This window comes from Siphateles boraxobius, unplaced genomic scaffold (genome assembly GCF_051911475.1).
Source record: "Siphateles boraxobius isolate OS27281-9 unplaced genomic scaffold, OSU_SipBor_1 2, whole genome shotgun sequence".
In the NCBI taxonomy this organism is placed as follows: domain Eukaryota; kingdom Metazoa; phylum Chordata; class Actinopteri; order Cypriniformes; family Leuciscidae; genus Siphateles; species Siphateles boraxobius.
The window spans coordinates 4,442,669-4,461,509 of record NW_027508810.1 but is presented as its reverse complement, the minus strand read 5'-3'; the positions used below and the strand labels follow the sequence as shown (position 1 = coordinate 4,461,509).

The following is an 18,841-nucleotide window of genomic DNA, read 5'->3' as shown; positions in this document are numbered from 1 at the left end:
CCCCCTTGAAATGTATATATGAACTCAATGTATACTGCCTTAGTTAGACTTCACTTGACTTGGGTCCGGAGCAGACTACAGCAAATAAAGAATCCTGCTTAAATAAGTCTCCTGGTTTTCGCTTCTGAGTTTTTCTACACTGAAGAAGGAAGAAGTTTACAACAGATGGTGCCTGTGACCCGGATGGAGAAACTGAAACTCAACAAAGAATGAACTTTTGAAACTTCAAAGCTCAAAGATCTCAACAAAGATCTGACTTTCCAGTTCCAGACTGAATCTTTTGAATCCAGAAAGATCTCAACAAAGCTGCCTGAGTTCGCGAACTGAATCTCAACAAAGATCTCAACAAAGCTGACTGTGTTCCAGAACTGAATCTCAACAAAGATCTCAACAAAGCTAACTGAGTTCCAGAACCAAGCTCAACAAAGATCTCTGACTGAGTTTCCAGACGGAATTTTTTCCATACAACAATAATTTGGTGAGTTTCACTCCATTCAAAGAACCGTTGAAAAACCAGTAAAAATTATCCTCTGTGCCGTCAGAGAAAGAGTTATCAGACAGCTGTAGTGTTTGATTACCTAAAGTTATCCTTTAAAAGTTGTCTTTTAAAGATGAAAATATATCCTCTGTTCAGGCAGGGACGTTTTTAACATCACATGTTAAAAAGATATCCTCTGTGTCAGGCAGGGAAGATTAGTATTATTTTGCTAATTATTTGTTTTGTTGTTTGTTACCTTGTGGTGTTACCCTCTAAAAAATTTCTTTTAGAGAAGAGAGTTTGATCCTCTGAATAGTCAGGGAAGTTGTTGGTATCCTCTGTGCAGACAGGGAAGATTTTAGCATTCAAGTTAAAATATTGTTAGCCTCTGTGCAAGCAGAGAAGAGGTAGTCTTACAGGCTATTTATTTTGGTTACCCTTTTAAAAGTTTTTCTTTTAGAGAGGAAAGTTTGATCCTCTGTTTCAGGCAGGGAAGAGTTAGCAATACATGCTAGTAATTTTGTTTTATCCTCTAAAAAGTTAGGAAGGTGAAAGATCCTTTCCGTTTCTTTCAGGGAAGATTAGCGTAACGTGCTAATATTTTGTGTTTCATCCTCTGTTTCTGGCAGGGAAGTTAAATGTGATGTGTTGGTAACAAGGAAGTTTAACAATAGTTGATTTGTGTTAACAAGCGTACCCTCTGTAATCAGAGAAGTTTAGTGTTTGTTTGTGTGGTAACAAAGAAATCCACAAAATGATTAAGAAAAGTGCTAGACTAATCTCCACAACTAAAAAAGGTGGTCTTGCTAATCCTTTGTGGTCAGATAGCGAATTTAAAACACTGTTAGGAGAACAGATGGATCTAATAGTCACTGAAAAAGTTAGACAAGAACTAACACAGAAATATGAGATTCATCCAGATAAGATTTGGTCTATTGAAGAATGCAAGAAGGTGTTAGGTGCATGTATCAGAAAGAAAAACATGAAAGGCATAATCTGTTGCCATAGGGAATTTAGCTTATCCATTGCACAAGAACAATCTAGGTGTATAGCTAAATTAAAAGAACAGAACAAACAAATGCACACTAAGGTGGGCCATAACAAGGCCTCAACCAAATGTGACTCAGAAGACCAACAGTCAGATGAAACTTATCCTGACTTAAAAGCATTCTTTGAAACAGATGTAGACAACCCAACAGTAACTGATAAGCCTGTAGATTCAGTAAAGGTTTGTGTTGCAAGAAGATCTCAGGGAATTGAGGGAACTGAAAGTGTTCCTACCAACTCTTCTGTTGTCCAAAACCAAACTGTTGCCAAAGTACTCGGACCTAGAGACATAGAAAGACTATCCCAAAGCTTACCTTCAGTACGCACTGATGTTTCTGAATTTAGAAGGGCATTGATCAGTCAAATGCGTCTTTACGACATGTCGTTGGCAGAAGTCACACAGCTGATGTCACAAATTCTAACTGAATCTGAATTCAACAGTTTTGAGTCTGCTGTTACTTCTGAACTACAACATGCCAGAAAAGATGAATTGAGAGAGGGAGTTCTGAAAGCGTTGAAGAACATTGTTGGACCTAAAATTGACTGGTCGAAGATCACTAGTTCTTTACAGAAGGAGGGTGAAACTGTTAGTGAGTACACTCAAAGATTTTGCCAGTCAGCAGCAGCATACAGTGGTATAGCTGACACTTCAGAGAAGGTGCTAGAAGATAATGGTCCCCTAGTTCGCACATGGTTTGATGGTCTGTTGTCAGAACATAGAAAAGCATTGCCTTTCTTAGACTTAACATGGTCCACTAGAACCATACAAAACAACTTAGACAGTTTGGCTGCATGGGAAAGAGACTCTGATGTCAAGGAAAGAGTAAAAATTGCAACAGCATCCTTTAAGGTCAACACAGAGAATCAACAGAAACGCAAATGTCCTAAGAGAGAGGGCAGTAGTTGTTATTATTGTGGTAAACATGGACATTGGGGAAAAGAGTGTAGGAAAAACAAAAAGAACTTTAAACAAGTTAACAATGTTACTCAGCTCCTACTCAGTCTGCTGGCTGCTCTGAAGCAGCCCGTCCCCTCGTCATTAAGCTCGTTGGGCAGCTGTTTTAGTTGTTAACCAGTTGGGCTGTGAGTGCTTTATTTCCCCACTAACTTGCAACAGAGATAAAACGCAACTTCAGTCTGTTGACCCACATACGCATGCGCGTGCGATCTGTGTTTGTGTTTGGAGCTCCGTCGAATTGATTCATTAATCGCTGATTTTCTTCTTTACCACTCATTTATAAACAAGCACTTTCTATTTTTATATCATGTGAACTTATCCTCGACACTATTCCTTATAAAAAACAATCGGATTGCTTTGATATCGCTACTTAGATCCAACTTTCCGAATCTCGGCTACTAGCCTTTAGCCCGCTAGCATTTCACGCGTGGCCTCGCGCCTATCGACCCTCTCATTTTACACCCGTTTGACTGAAAGGATACGTGTTATATCCATCATTTCAGTCCTAAATTAGTAGTGATATTGGTAGTATCACTACTAATTTACTGTTCATCTGTTATAATGGCGAACATATCGGATGTGTGTCTAACGTTACCTCTGAGTGCAGGTGAGGACACATTCGAGCTGGTTTCGGTACGATTGGAGCTGGAGTCGGTGGAGAAACAGATCCGCGTTCTGCTGGTGAAGCAAGCCGAGCTGCGAGATCGGCGATCAACGCTTGAAACATCACGCGCCGATGCTCACAAGTCAGTGGTTAGTAACTTTTTGACTCCGACTTCGTCTACTCCGTGCGTTTCTCTGCCCAGGAGGACGCGATCATCTCTGCCTTCATTCACTCCGGCACCGAGGCAACACCACGGACCCTGGGTGATCCCACAGCGGAAGACACGAGCCAGGACCAGACCAAGGACTTCCCCCCCCCTCCCGGTCTTCGAGATCTCCACCCGGAACCGCTTCTCCCCTCTTCGCGAGCCGGAACGTGACGCCGCCGTGATCATCGGCACTTCCATGGTCCGTCATGTCCGTGCTACCTCAGGTAAGCGTAAGGTGCGCACTCACTGCTTTCCTGGTGCTCGTGTTCTTGATGTCGCTGCACAGATTCCCGAGATCCTGAACGGTGACGAGCGCGTCGGAGCTGTGGTCCTACACGCCGGGACGAACGACATCAGGCTGCGGCAGACGGAGGTTCTGAAGAAGGACTACAGAAGCCTGATCGAGACGGTTCGCAGCACATCGCCTGAAGCAACGATCATCGTGTCTGGACCGCTTCCCACGTACCGACTAGGACAAGAAAGGTTCAGTAGATTATTTGCTCTAAATGAATGGTTAATGTCATGGTGTAATGAACAGAAACTGCTCTTTGTAAATAATTGGAATCTGTTCTGGGAGCGACCTAGGCTCTACCGTGCTGATGGCCTGCACCCCAGCAGAATCGGAGCGGCTGTTCTGTCGGACAACATCTCCAAGACGTTACACACCATATGACTAGTAAGTCAAAGTCCAAATCACAGTCTTTGCTGTCCCAACTTAATTGATATAAGTAGTGTAGAACATTATATAGAAACTGTGTCTATTCCTCGCTTAGTGAGGCCAAACAATAAATCTAGTGTAGGATCTAGCAAAAATCTTATTGTAATTAAACCAGAAAATCTAAATATCAGTGAACAAAAACAATTTCTAAAGCTAGGTCTTCTAAACATTAGATCGCTCACACCTAAGGCGGTTATTGTAAATGAAATGGTCACAGATAATAGTTTCGATGTACTTTGCCTTACTGAAACCTGGCTTAAACCAAATGATTATTTCGGTCTAAATGAGTCCACTCCACCAGGATACTGTTATAAGCATGAGCCCCGTCTGATCGGTCGTGGCGGCGGTGTTGCAACAATCTATAGAGATATTCTTAATGTTACTCAGAAAACAGGTCACAGGTTTAATTCGTTTGAAGTACTTGTGCTAAATGTTACGCTCTTAGATGCAAGAAACAAATCCATATTATCTCTAGCCTTGGCTACCCTATATAGACCTCCAGGGCCCTATGCTGATTTCCTAAAAGAGTTTGCATACTTTCTCTCAGATCTATTGGTCAATGTCGATAAAGCAATAATTGTTGGAGACTTTAACATACACGTAGATAATACAAATGATGCGTTAGGGACTGCGTTTACAGATTTATTAAACTCCTTTGGGGTCACGCAAAACGTCAGTGGTCCCACTCATCGTCTAAATCATACACTAGATTTAATTATATCATATGGAACCAATCCAACTGATATAAATATTATACCGCAAAGTGATGATCTCACTGATCATTACATGGTAACTTGTATAATACGTACTGCTGAAATTTGTCACGTTGCGCAACGTTATCGACCAGGCAGAACAATCCTTCCAACCACTATAGATAGATTCTCAAATAGCTTACCTGAACTATCTCAGCTGCGCAGTGCACCCAAACAAACAGATGAACTAGAGGAAATGACTAGCAGTTTGAGCACCATGTTCTCTAGTACACTAGATATTGTTGCACCAATTAGATTAAAAAAGGTAAGAGAGAAAACTAAAGCACCATGGTACAACAGTGCTACGCATGCAATCAAGAGAGAAACTCGTAACTTAGAGCGTAAATGGAAACAAACTAATTTAGAGGTCTTTAGAATCGCGTGGAAAGACAGTATGTCACGTTATAAAAAGGCTCTAAAAGCAGCAAGGGCTGAGCATCTCCGCAAACTAATAGAAAATAACCAAAATAATCCAAGGTTTTTATTCAACACCGTGGCTAGACTAACAAATAAACAAACATCACCAGAGCAAAATATTCCATTACAATATAGTAGTAATGATTTTATGAATTACTTCAATGAGAAAATAGAAAGCATCCGAAACACAATTGTAAATATACAATCCTCTATGATGTCTTATGATTCAGCCTCAATTATGGCCCCTCTAGAACAACTACACCGCTTTACAACTATAGGACAGGAAGAGCTAAATAAACTTATCATTGCATCGAAACCAACAACATGTTTATTAGATCCAATACCCACTAAACTACTGAAAGAAGTGTTACCTGTAGTCGAAGAGCCTCTTCTTAATATTATTAACTCGTCTTTATTTTTAGGTCATGTTCCAAAAATATTCAAGCTGGCAGTAATAAAACCTCTCATTAAGAAACCGCAATTAGATCCAAATAACTTAGCAAATTACAGACCCATCTCAAATCTTCCATTTATGTCTAAAATACTAGAAAAAATTGTGTCCGCTCAATTGTGCTCTTTCTTACAAGAAAATGATATCTATGAAAAATTCCAGTCGGGATTCAGACCGCATCATAGCACAGAAACTGCGCTAGTTAAAATTACAAATGATTTACTTTTAGCTTCTGACCAAGGCTGTATCTCAATACTAGTTCTACTCGATCTAAGCGCTGCGTTCGACACTATCGATCATAAAATACTCCTGGATCGACTACAAAACTACACTGGTGTTCAGGGACAGGCATTAAGCTGGTTTAGATCTTACTTATCAGACCGTTACCATTTTGTCTGTCTAAATGGGGAAAAATCAAAGATAACGTCAGTAGCCTATGGAGTGCCGCAAGGATCGGTGTTAGGCCCTCTGCTATTCTCAATATATATGCTGCCACTTGGTAATATTATAAGAAAACATGGAATTAATTTCCACTGTTATGCTGATGACACTCAATTATATATCTCATCACGACCAGATGAAAACACTAACTTATCTAAATTGACAGAGTGTCTAAATGATATAAAATGCTGGATGACGTGTAATTTCCTGCTATTAAATTCAGATAAAACGGAGGTACTACTTATTGGTCCAAAAAACTACCCACAAAATCCCTTACAATACAACTTTAATTTAGAAGGATGTCCTGTTACTTTATCCACTACAGTAAAAGACCTGGGTGTTATACTAGACCGCAACTTGACTTTCGAAAATCATATTTCATATATTACAAGAACAGCCTTTTTCCACCTTAGAAACATTGCTAAGCTACGCAACATGCTATCTGTTTCTGATGCAGAAAAGTTAGTTCATGCATTCATGACCTCGAGACTAGATTACTGTAATGCTTTATTAGCTGGCTGTCCTGCATCCTCAATAAACAAGCTACAGTTAGTGCAAAATGCAGCTGCTAGAGTTCTTACTAGATCAAGAAAATATGATCATATAACACCTATTTTATCATCTCTACACTGGTTACCTATTAAGTTACGTATCAATTACAAAGTATTCCTACTGACCTATAAAGCCCTAAATGGTTTAGCTCCTGTGTATTTAACAGACCTTCTATCGCCATACAATCCATCGCGCTCTTTAAGATCACTAAATTCGAGGCTTCTGGTCATTCCTAGGATATCTAAGTCCACTAAAGGAGGGAGGGCGTTCTCGCATTTAGCTCCTAAACTCTGGAATAGCCTTCCTGATATTGTACGAGACTCAGACTCGCTGTCCCAGTTTAAAACTAGATTAAAGACGCATCTCTTTAACCAAGCATTCACTTAATGCTTAACCTTTGATACTGCTGAATCAGTTCGAATGCATTAACATTATGAACATCAGCTATGCTAATTATTTCCCATCTGCCTTTCTGCTGTTATCTCGGGACGCTAGTCCCGAGGTAAATAGCGTTCGTCAGCTCCAGTTTGTATCCAGCCTCTCACGGAGACTTCAGATGCCCCAACGCCTGTGAAGAGACGACTCGACGCCTGTGAAGAGACGACTCAAAGCCGGCGATATGTTATGCCATAAATTAATACTTGATTAACTAACTGTATTTTTCTATGTACATTTCCGAAATGCAATTTCTGTAAAGCTGCTTTGAGACAATGTGTATTGTGAAAAGCGCTATACAAATAAATTTGAATTGAATTGAATTGAATAAAATACTTCTTTTTTTGTTTAATAGAACAAAAGGAAAGTGACTGTCTCAGTTTTTTTCCTTTGGGGGACACTGGTTAAAGTAGACTCACAGCCTTAAATGTTATTTTACAGCACAGGCCTTTCATCATTAATAGTGTTAGGTCAGACTGTAAACGTAAAAAAAGCCCTCTTGAAGTGTCCACAATAATGCCAAATATTGTCTTACAGCGTGCACCTGTCACAAATCCGTCCTCATGTATGATGTCTGCTATGACTGAAGTTTTGTTAGAGGATGAAGGAGAAATTACTCACGATTGTGTTACGCTTACATATACACCTATGAGTGAAGTAAAAGAAAAAGGTAACAGACGAGCAGGTTATGCATTAACGTCCACCACGGAAGTGTTAGCTTCAGGACGTCTTCCAGATCATTTTTCAGCTCAAGCTGCAGAACTAGTAGCCCTAACAAGAGCATGCAAGCTAGCTTCAGGATCAGTTGCTAATATCTACACAGATTCCAGATATGCTTTTGGGGTAATTCATGATTTTGGTGTCATTTGGCAAACCAGACAGTTTCTAACTTCTGCTGGATCCCCCATTAAGCATGCTGAATTAGTGAAAGATCTAATGTTTTCCATGAAACTTCCAAAGAAATTAGCAGTGATCAAAGTGAAAGCACATCTCACAACTAATACTACAGAAGCTAAAGGTAATGCTCTTGCTGATATGGCAGCTAAACAGTCTTGTTTCTATGCAACTGTACAAGTGTGTTCAGGTAGTGCAGCACAGAAGAAAATGATGCCTCCTGAATCAATAATTGATCTGTACAAAGACTTTTCCTCCATTAGAACCAAAGTGACATGGGCCACATCAAGTGAGGTTGATTACAGCAGCTGCAGTATTGTGTCAGGGAAGAAAAACCTAGACTCATGTGTCACACTGTAAGGTTGTTCCTGCACCAACAGGGATAGGTTAGGACACAGAACCAGTGAGGAGCCCCGGGAAGAACCGAATGCAATAGGCTTCGGGGGTTAACCCTGGGGTGAAGACTTCCCTCATAGGCCCTATCCTAGTCCATCCTTACCTCACTGTTCTTTAGGTGTCAAAGGAATTTAGAAATAGGGAGAGATGGAACGACAATAGCAGACCCAGAAAAAGTTTACAACCCTAGTGTTTGAACAAATACTGCTCTACTGCTTAGCAGACTCGGAAGTTTACAACCCTAGTGTTTGAACAAATACTGCTCTCCTGTCTTTTGTTTTCTTTCTTACTCTGTGCAGATACCACTGATGACTTCCCGAGACCCATACGCACTGACCTCGTCATCTGCGTATGAAGCCACAAGAAAACCTCAAGAAACAACTTGACCCTCTTCCGAGCCAACTATCACAAAAGGATAAAGAAAAGAAAAAGAAAAAAATACACAACGCAGAGACTCACATACGAAACCTTCAGTCATCCATCAACATGATCAAGATTGTCGTACCAGTAACATCACAGATACTCTCGCTTCGCACAAGATAATGATCTTACAGAACAGAGTGGCCTTAGATTACATTCTAGCAACGGAAGGAGCCTGCACCATCATCGGACCTGAGTGCTGCACCGGGTTTTAATGGATCCAACAGAGAACTTGAACAAAATCCAACAAGACATTCTTGATCTTTCAGCAAAATTACACCAGATGACTGAAGTAAATTTTTCATGGTTCGGAAACTTGATTGGGAAACCCTGGCTGTGGATAAAGGAAATAGCAATTCTGCTGTTATTTCTTCTAATAGCGTACTATCTATGCGTCCACAGTATCAAGTGTTTCATTCAACAAATGACTCACGCCCCTCACAAAGAAATGACAGTCCCAAACAGAAAAGACTATTACCCTTAAGAACTTAACGGACCCTAAATTTGCATGTTTGTTTCTGTGTCAGCATGCAATTGCAGAAACAGCAACACAGAAGCATGAGCCTGTAATGATCACAAGTTACAAGAATTTAACTTTTAAGTGTCTAAATTTGTATTTTGTGAGAGTTATTTAGAACTCTCAAAGGGGGAAATGTAGGATTACAAATTTATTTAAATGTTTAATTTAGATTTCCAATACAATAGTATTTTATATTGAGAAAGTTTAGAAATGATGAGACCAGGAAATCTCTGCAAACGGTAGGGGTTCTCAGCGGGATATTCCTGACTGTCCCATCTCAGTACGAGAAGGCTAGGCTTTTCCTGTTCTCGTTGTTTACCGGGGGAAGAGTCATGCTGAGCAAGTTTGAACACCTGTTATTTTATTACTGAGACCATTTGTCTCATCTCAGTACGAGAAGTCTATGCCTTTTCCTGTTCTCGTTGTCTCAGCTCATTTACATCACAATGTAATCCCTCCCCCTTGAAATGTATATATGAACTCAATGTATACTGCCTTAGTTAGACTTCACTTGACTTGGGTCCGGAGCAGACTACAGCAAATAAAGAATCCTGCTTAAATAAGTCTCCTGGTTTTCGCTTCTGAGTTTTTCTACACTGAAGAAGGAAGAAGTTTACAACAACCTCCATATCTGCCTGATCTACTTTACACCTACCGCCCTGCTCGGTCCCTTAGATCAGCTGAACTTGGATTATTGTCCATCCCCTTTTCATTTTTCATCTCAAGGTCATTTAGTGTTAATGCTCCTAAATTATGGAATTCACTGCCCCTTATACTTCGTAATATCTCATCTGTGGCTACAATCAAGACTCAGCTAAAAACATATCTATTTAACGTGTATTTTGGATAATGTGACTAAATGTGTCCTTATGTGATTGTAATGTGTGTACGGGTGTGTAAATGTACTGTAATGTACAATGTAAAGCGACCTTGAGCCACGGAAAGACGCTTTATAAATAAAACTACTAATTATTATTAAATTTAGTATTTTATTCACATATAAACATTGATCAGTGAACATAAACAGAAGACCCAGCCGAACCTGCTTGATGCGTGAGAACAAACCTCTTGCGGAAGATCAAATGTGCTGCGTAACACGAGAATGAACCTCATTGGTTATCGGACGTCAAGCGAACATGCTTGAGCTTCTGTTTAACACAACTGACATGTGAGTTGAAGAATGTTTATATGTGAATAAAAGCCTATATTCATTATGTTCATCATATAAAGCGATCGAGTATCTTCTGAAAATTTTGACTAAACCGCCCAATCCATATGGATTAGTTTTACAATCTCTTTATGAACTTTTTGAAGCATCAAAGTGTTAGTTGTGTAGCGGTCAATGGAGGAACAGAAATCTTTAAGATTACATCAAAAACATTTTCATTTGTGCTCCGAAGATGAACGAAAGTCTTAAGGGTTTGGAATGACATGAGGGTGAGTAATTAATGACAGTTTTCATTTTTGGGTGAATTAACCCTTTTAAGAGCGTTTCTGAGAATCTGTTCAAATCTTGCACCACAAATGCAATCTAGACTACTCCATTTATATTTGTGAATCAACACCACAAAATTCTCCAAATAAAAAATGTAAAAATACATTAAAAATGTATCCATTATGATTTGATTAAGCCCATCGAAGCTAAATTAATTTGGGTGGACCACAGAAATGGTATAGATACTTTCTAATTCTGATGTAAAATTTAAAAAAGAGATACCTCTTGGTAGATGGGGTCTACTGGCACTTCAACAGACTTTGGGTCCGTGTGAAACAGAGGCAGTTTTAAAATTGCCAGTGTAATCAATGCCAAGCTCAGAAGAAGAATAAACAGCCTTCTGCTAAGTAAAAAGGGTCAGATTAGTAAAATTACATTTTTAGGTGAATGTTAAACATGTTTTAATTGTTTACAGGTAAGTAAGACATTTTAATATGATCATGTCTACGGTTTACCTGGGTTGAAAAAGCCACGGTTTGACAGCCTTCCTCATGGTGGCATCTGATCACAAAGTCACTCTTTACTTCTCCTGCCTAAAACAAGAAGCCCTCGCTACCGCATGAGACGGACGACACCTAAAAGCAGAACAAAAACCAGACAGATCACATAAATAGCACAAATAATGCAGTGCTGACGCAGTTAATTCAATCTTGCATTTGAGGGTGTGTTCACAATTTTGTCAGGTTTGGTTGAAATGCAAACTCAGGTAAGATAATAAAAACAAAAGGTTCATTATGCAAGGTCTTATACACCACTGAAAACATAGCTATGGATCTTATATTGCATTTCTGTCAATAGATCCTCAGAAATAGGGCTGGATGATTAATCGAAAAATAATCGAAACCGAAATTCAGACCCTATAACCGACGTAATTTTACCATGTCGGTTATTTCGGTTTTTTAATCCTATTAATATTTCCCCCCACTGTGTGTTAAAGTACTTTCCCCTTAATACATATTACCGCGTGTGTAGTCACGTAACTCCGCCCCGTCCAGTCTGCGACATTGAAGCAACATGAGCCCCTTTCACACAGCGCGTTGATCCCGGGAAATTGACAGAACAAACACCTTCTGTGTGAACGCAAACACGACCCGAGATTGATGCCAGGTTGGGGACATAGTAACATTGCCGTGTTCAGTCCTGGAACGCGCGCTGTGTGAACAAAAGCCGTAATGAATGCCGTGTCGTAATGATGGCGCTAAGTCGGGATCGTTCGCCAGCGTGAAACGGTTCGTAATGCGCTAGTTTATGATCGAATCAGAGAAAAAAAAATGCACAAGCGTGGTTTCTCGAGAGAAATCGCAGCTCATAAGCAAACTATAATCTCTGTGTGAAAGGGAGCTCAAACACTGAGTCAACTCAGCAACAGGAGCCGCTTGTACCAAAGAAACACGCGAAAAAAGAGAGAGACTGACAAACGCCCAGCAACAAGTGCCTCCACTCCACAAAGCAGGTTTCGATAACACAAGCATTTACAAATGCTACACAATATGAAAAGGATTAGTTTTTTTAGTTTTATACAAGTTATATTTTACTTTTAAGATGGCAATATTTACAATAATTTATTTTGTTTACAAAAAGAACTATTTTCTACATTTTTAGGAAACTTTCTTTTTGCATTAAAACTTAATCACTTTTTTTATAAGACGTTTTTATTTCAAGCATTGTATGCTTTGTTTGATTCAATTGTTTGAAATATTTAATAAGTAAGCATTAAAAGCTATCTGTGTGTTTCCTTTTTTTATAATCACAAAGATAGGATTATGCATTCTTTCATTAAAAAAAAATAACCGTGAACATATTTACAGTATAAGCCTTGCCAGTGACACATGAGAAAGAATTTTTTTTTAATAAACGTTCAATAATCGTAATCGACGTAACTTGTTCGATTAATCGAGATTATGATTTTAGCCAAAATCATCCAGCCCTACTCAGGAATATTACACAATGTACCTTTAAAGCTACAATATGTTTTGTTTTTTTGCCGCTAGGGGTCGCTAACCTCTTACAATGACAAAGGCATAGGTTGATGACATTTCACTCTAACGAACAATAGGTTACTTGCGTAACCCCGGTTCTCTGATAGCATTAAGTGAGGTGTCTCACTACGTGATACGCCCCTTCCGCGTATTCCTCAGAAGCCCTATTACATTACGCCAGCCCCAATTGGCTGGCAGACCTGACGTAGTGTCTGGGAGTGGCTCCCCCACCCCTCAGTATAAGAGGAGCAACACAACGTCATCACGACATTCAAAACAAGCACACCTCTTTCTCGCTTCACACAGCAAGGAGGGTGATCTGGTGAGACACCTCACTTAATGCTATCAGAGAACCGGGGTTACGCAAATAACCTATTGTTCTCTTTCAAGCATACGTTTCGGTGTCTCACTATGGGATATCCTAACTCCTGTATTGCCAGATAGCCTGCCTCGAAGTCTCCTGCCAACCACAGCACCGCCTCCAGGGCTGCACGAGTCATGACTCAACTCCAACACTCAATACTGCATGTGCGACGCGCGCCCTTCATGAACCTTCTTACTAAAGGATGCTGCCCAGCGGTTTTATTATCAAAACCTATGTGACAAGCAGAAATAGCGGCCAAATAGACTTTTATGGTTGAAAACGCTTTCCCTTGGTCTATCAAACCAGTAGAAATGATAGAATGACTGCCACTGAGCACTGAAAAGGAATCTCGCGCTTAGCTGCTCACCAGCGCTCAAACACGCCCCATTTGCATTCATAGAGACCTAGTCGACGAAGCTCTAGCATTCTGTATGGTTCTAATAACTCTGCCAGATAGACCAGTTGTATTCAAATTGAACCACTCACTGGCCAGGCCCATAGTGCCAAGCGTTCTGGGTGGGGATGAAAGATCTCCCCCCCTGGTTATTAACGCTATCGGTGGGAACGCATAAAGGAGAGTGCGGGGCCAATCGTGTGCCAGCGCGTCTATCCCCAGAGACGCATTCTGATCTTTCAGGGAGAAAGACAGAGGACACTGTGCATTGTCGTGGGACGCGTACAAGTCCACTGTCGCCCTGCCATATATTTCCCAGATCTGTTCGACCACCTGCCTGTTCAATTTCCACTCCCCGTAAAGTGGATTGCCCCGGGACAGCAGATCCGCACCCTGTTTCATGACACCCTGTACGTGCGTCGCTCTCAGGGATGAAAGATTGGCATTGCTGCACAAAATCAGTTTGTGTGCCAGCATGTGCAAGGTAAGTGATCTGAGGCCTCCCTGTCAAGTTATATGAGCCACAACAGTGGTGTTGTCAGTTCTCACGAGAACATGTCCTTTCAGAAAAGGGAGAAAATGCTTCAACGTCAGAAAAACGGCCAGCATTTCCAGATAGTTTATGTGAAGATTGGTCAGATGATGACCCCATTCACTATCCTGCCCTCGTAAATGCCCCCCCAACCGGACAATGACACGTCCGTCGTTATGACTTTTCTGGCTTGAACCACGCCCATGGGAACCCCCTGAACCAGAAAGGTTGGGTATTTCCACTGGCGCAGTGGTAAGGCTAAGTGCCTCTGACGTCACTCTCACTCTCCTTCGGGAGTGCCTTAATGGGTCCAACCTCAGAGACGCTACCCAACGCTGAAATTCTCTCATAAACAGTCTGCCCAAGGAAATAACTATTAGGGCTGAGGCCATCAGTCCCAGTAGCCTGAGGCATGTGCAGAAGGACACATTTTTCCCCCTCTGAAATTCGGCCAGACATCGGGTGAATTTTTCCACCCTGCCGTTTGACAGTCGCGCTCTGAAGGTCACTGAGTCCAGTGACAGCCCCAGATATGTTATAGACTGTGCGGGAATCAAAACACTTTTTTCGGTGTTCAGTTTTAAGCCCAGTTTCTGTATGTGTTCCAGAAGCATGATTGTGTGATCTCTCACTTCTCGCTCTGTCTGAGCTGTCACCAGCCAGTCGTCTATGTAAGTAGCGAGACAAATGCCTTTTTCCCTGAGCGGTGTCAGAGCCGCTTCTGTACACTTTATGAATACTCTCGGGCTGAGAGACATGCCAAATGGCAGGACTAGGTATTCGTATGTTACTCCGAGGAAAGTAAACCTTAGGAATTTCCTGTGAGGTGGGTATATCTTTATGTGAAAATATGCGTCTTTCAGGTCGATTGATGTAAACCAATCGCCTGGGCGCACCAGTTTTAGGAGTGTAGAATGAGTGAGCATTCTGAACTTGTACTTTCTTAAGTATTTGTTCAGTGCACGTAGATCTAATATGGGACGAAGGGCATGAGTTCCTTTCTTTGGAACGAGAAAGTATCTCGAGTAAAACCCACTGTGGCTTTGTTCGGGTGGGACCACTCTTATCGCCCTTTTTTCCAACAGGGAGCAAATCTCTTCCTGAAGAACGTGCTTTAACTCTCTCCGCACCTGTGAATGAATTATTCCTTTGAAATGCGGGGGGGATGTGGCGAACTGCAGTCTGTACCCGAATTGTATTGTCTTTAATACCCAGCGGGACTGTGTGCACTCTCGCCAATTGTTTATCTGCAGCGTCTTGGTGGCATCTTGTGGCTGAGTCGAAAACGAGTTTGTGGTCTGTACTGCGCATGTGTGAGCACTCTGTGCTTGGACATAGTCTGAATGGCTCATCATCTCTAAGGGAACCATAGTTCCCCGAGGTGATGTTATGTGTTCTGTGAATATGTTTTGCAACTTTTTTTGGGGCATTGTGTTTTGCAACATTTTCTGGGGGTACAGTGAAAACTTTATTGAATTTTGAACATGAAAAGTGCTTGTGACTAGTGGGTTGGTGTGCACCACTGCACCGTGTCTTTTCCTTTTCACCGCTCTGCTTCCCCTGGCCCAACCGGGCTCTGTTTTCCCCACAGAACATCTGTGAACAGTGGCACTCGTGACTCAACGAACGCTGAATGACTGAGGGTCGGGAGCTAGCGAACTGGGGGGTAGTTGACTCCCTTCCCTGGGGAAGACCCTGTCAAACAGTCTTCTTCCTCCTCGCTCCCTGAAGATGGGGATGAGGATGAGGTTGAGGAGCTGGCTGGGCCGTCTGAGCTGCTGCAGGCGGATAGTTCTTCCTCGGCCAGGCAGTTTTCTGTTCCTGTCCTCCACTCTGACCCACTGCATTCACGTTAGGTCTCTGCCATTTCGGAATGCGAAAGTTGGGGGGTGGGCGGGCCCTGGCTTGTGCGAAGGTCTGTCGGGTTGGTCGGGGTGGTGGAGGTGGTGCAGTCTGCATCTTTCTGGGCATACAGAGTTGCAAGGCCTCATCATCCCTCTTTTTCTCTTCGCATCTATTTTGCATCAGTGTCAGAGCTGAGCCGAAAATGCCCTCTGAAACGACCGGTGCGTCCAAGATGGCTTCTTTTTCCCTGTCAAAGAGATTAGCCAGATTAAGCCATCGTCCCCTCTCCTGGATAACCATTGTGGCCATGGCTTTCCCGACGGCTTGAACCGCGCATCTCTGAAGACGCGGAGAGAGATCCATGACGACACAGATCTCTTCCCAGTGTGTCTGACCTGGCATGGTAGACACTTCGCCCTGCAGCTCCGCTTGGTATGCGGCCAGCAGAGAGATCGCGTTCATAACCCTGACGGAGAGTGCGACTGCTTTATAAGCTCGTTCCGTCATACTCGACTGGAAACGGTCAGCTTTAGATGGCAACGTCGGATTTGCAGCCGCCGTGCGCTTAGGTTGCAGGTGTGCGGCAACTAATGGCTACATGGGGGGCATTCGAGAGAAGGCCTTCCTTTTCCATCCCCTCCACATCAAGAACGGAGCCTCCCTGCACGGTCCTCTTGCTGGTGAACGGCTTGTCCTTCCATGTAACCGCGACCTCCTCCAGTATTTCTGGGAAAACAGGAAGGAGCTGTCGTGCTGCCCGTTTTGCACTCGGCAGCCTCTTTCCCTCATAGCGAGACTTTGCAGTCTCTGCTACCACGGTCGGCCACGGAATATTTAGTTTCCCTGCAGCGCATATGCACACATCTTGCAGATCAACACTGAGAAGCGGGGAGGATGGTCCCCCTCCCGCCTCTTCCGTGGGTACCGCCGGAGCGAGGAGCTGTGCTGGGTGTGCAGTCCGGGGGAGGAATGGAGAGTCCTCGAAATCTTCCTCTTCGTCAGAGAGAAGAAAATCCGATTGCCCCCCTTCCTCGAAATCGAGCGCGTCCTCTTCCTCATCCGTGCTGAGCAGACTGGGAAGAGGCATGCGCATGTCAAGCTGCTCACTCCAGGATAGGGCTGCCGTGGTGGGCAGTTCTACAGGAATGGATACCTGCGGCAGCTGGCGCGGGGCTAGGTGTCATAAGGGGATCTGTGCTAGTCTGCGACGAAGGCTCTTCATGGTGAAGCGTGCGCATTGTTCACAAGTGCCGGGATTCTCGATCGCCAATTGAGCATGTTTCAGCCCGAGACATGCAGAGCAGACCTGGTGTGTGTCCTTGCATGACATTTTATTCCTGCAGGAACAGAGTCGCACGGAATCTCCCTCACTACTCAGAATATTCTGCATTGCTAAAGCCATCGTAGCATCGAACAATCCTTGCAATCGGCTGGAATGCTAATCGAAGGAGGCAGGCGAAAAACGGTGTGGTGGCCAGTAATTCGTCCGAAAGTTCGTATACAGTTTGTAGGCTTCTAGGCTTCTGGTGTGAAGCGAGAAGAGGTTTTTGAATATCGTGAGGACGTTGTGTTGCTCCTCTTATACTGAGGGGTGGGGGAGCCACTCCCAGACACTACGTCAGGTCTGCCAGCCAATTGGGGCTGGCGTAATGTAAAAGGGCTTCTGAGGAATACGCGGAAGGAGCGTATCCCATAGTGAGACATCGAAACGTATGCTTGAAAGAGAACTACCCGCAAGTGCTGAATTAATACTCACACTGTCAGGTCAGTTTATTAGACGAATGAAACTTGTGAGGTAACGCAGCGCTGTTTCACTATAACTTTCACACTCAATGCAGTTTAATAATGTTATTCTATTTGTTAGTTTGTCTGTATGAGACCAGCAGTAAGCTAGATCAACATTAGAATAACATATTGATCACACTCTAACATTTCATCATGTTGAGCTATAAACGTTACATATACAATACATATTTTGGTCCAGACCAAAAAAACCAAGAGAACCAAACTAAAAGTGTGAGCAGTGTAAAATCAGTTCTTGGCCACATTTTCTTTGTTTTACAAACATACATTCACATGCTTTAGGTATATTAAACCCTTTATATTAAACAAAAGTTAAAAATGCCATGGTATTAGTAGATTATGTGGTGACATACTATGATAATAAACAGCAAATATATAAATACCATATTACATTAATAATCTTTAGTAGGCTACCATATAGGCTGGACGATATTGGGGGGAAAAAACGGACACTGCGATATTTTGTTTTTCTGCAATAAATATAAATCATCAGACGACTTGAATAGCTCTGTTTGGAAAGAATTGTAGAGGAAAGAATGGCTTAATAAACAAATCATGAAAAATACCGCTTGACGAGGCGAGGCCAAGATGGCATCGTGAGAAGACTGTAAGAAGCTGTAGCTCTTAAAAACGTTTGCTCAAATCCCGGTTTTATTTTTAAACTGTTAATGTACAGAAATAATTTTGAATAGCCGCACTTTAACAGCCTTTTTTTCTTTAAACTTTAAGCTTTGCAGACGCATTTTTTCTTCTTCTCCTAGCTAGTTAGTGCAATAACATGCTAGCACGTGCTTTTGCTACAACTGCTGCGCTGACTTGAGAATATGGAAGAAAAAGAAGACACTCATCTTGCTATGCACAGTTATAAGGAGAACTCTAAGCACTGATATGGAGAAAGTTACTGGACAGTCTGGTGGTTTCGTGCCTTCACCCGATTCACCTGAACACAATCCCGCCAAAAAAAGCAAACCGAGTTCTGATAGTCCAGTGGTGAGTGACACTATGCTAATGAGATTCATGCAGAGAATGGAAGCCATGCACGAAGAGACTTTGCGCCGAATTCAAGGAGTTGAAAAGACGGTCATTGAGAACTCGAACTCTATTAAACAGATAATTAGCTCTCTCGAAATCCGAGGAG

The 18,841-nt window shown here is 42.2% G+C and overlaps 1 protein-coding gene across 6 annotated transcripts in view; it reads right to left on the bottom strand.

Moving 5' to 3' along the window:
- The window catches only part of st3gal5 (ST3 beta-galactoside alpha-2,3-sialyltransferase 5), a 62,507-nt gene that overhangs the window by 26,651 nt on the left and 17,015 nt on the right, over positions 1–18,841 (bottom strand). For all 6 annotated transcript variants that reach the window (XM_077235726.1, XM_077235725.1, XM_077235729.1 and 3 more), the window contains exons 2-3: positions 11,242–11,361; positions 11,009–11,129 (exon numbers count right to left, since the gene is read on the bottom strand). In XM_077235726.1, coding sequence (XP_077091841.1) covers positions 11,009–11,129; positions 11,242–11,279 — 159 coding nt within the window. In that variant the 5' untranslated portion in view covers positions 11,280–11,361. The remainder of the gene's footprint in view (positions 1–11,008; positions 11,130–11,241; positions 11,362–18,841) is intronic.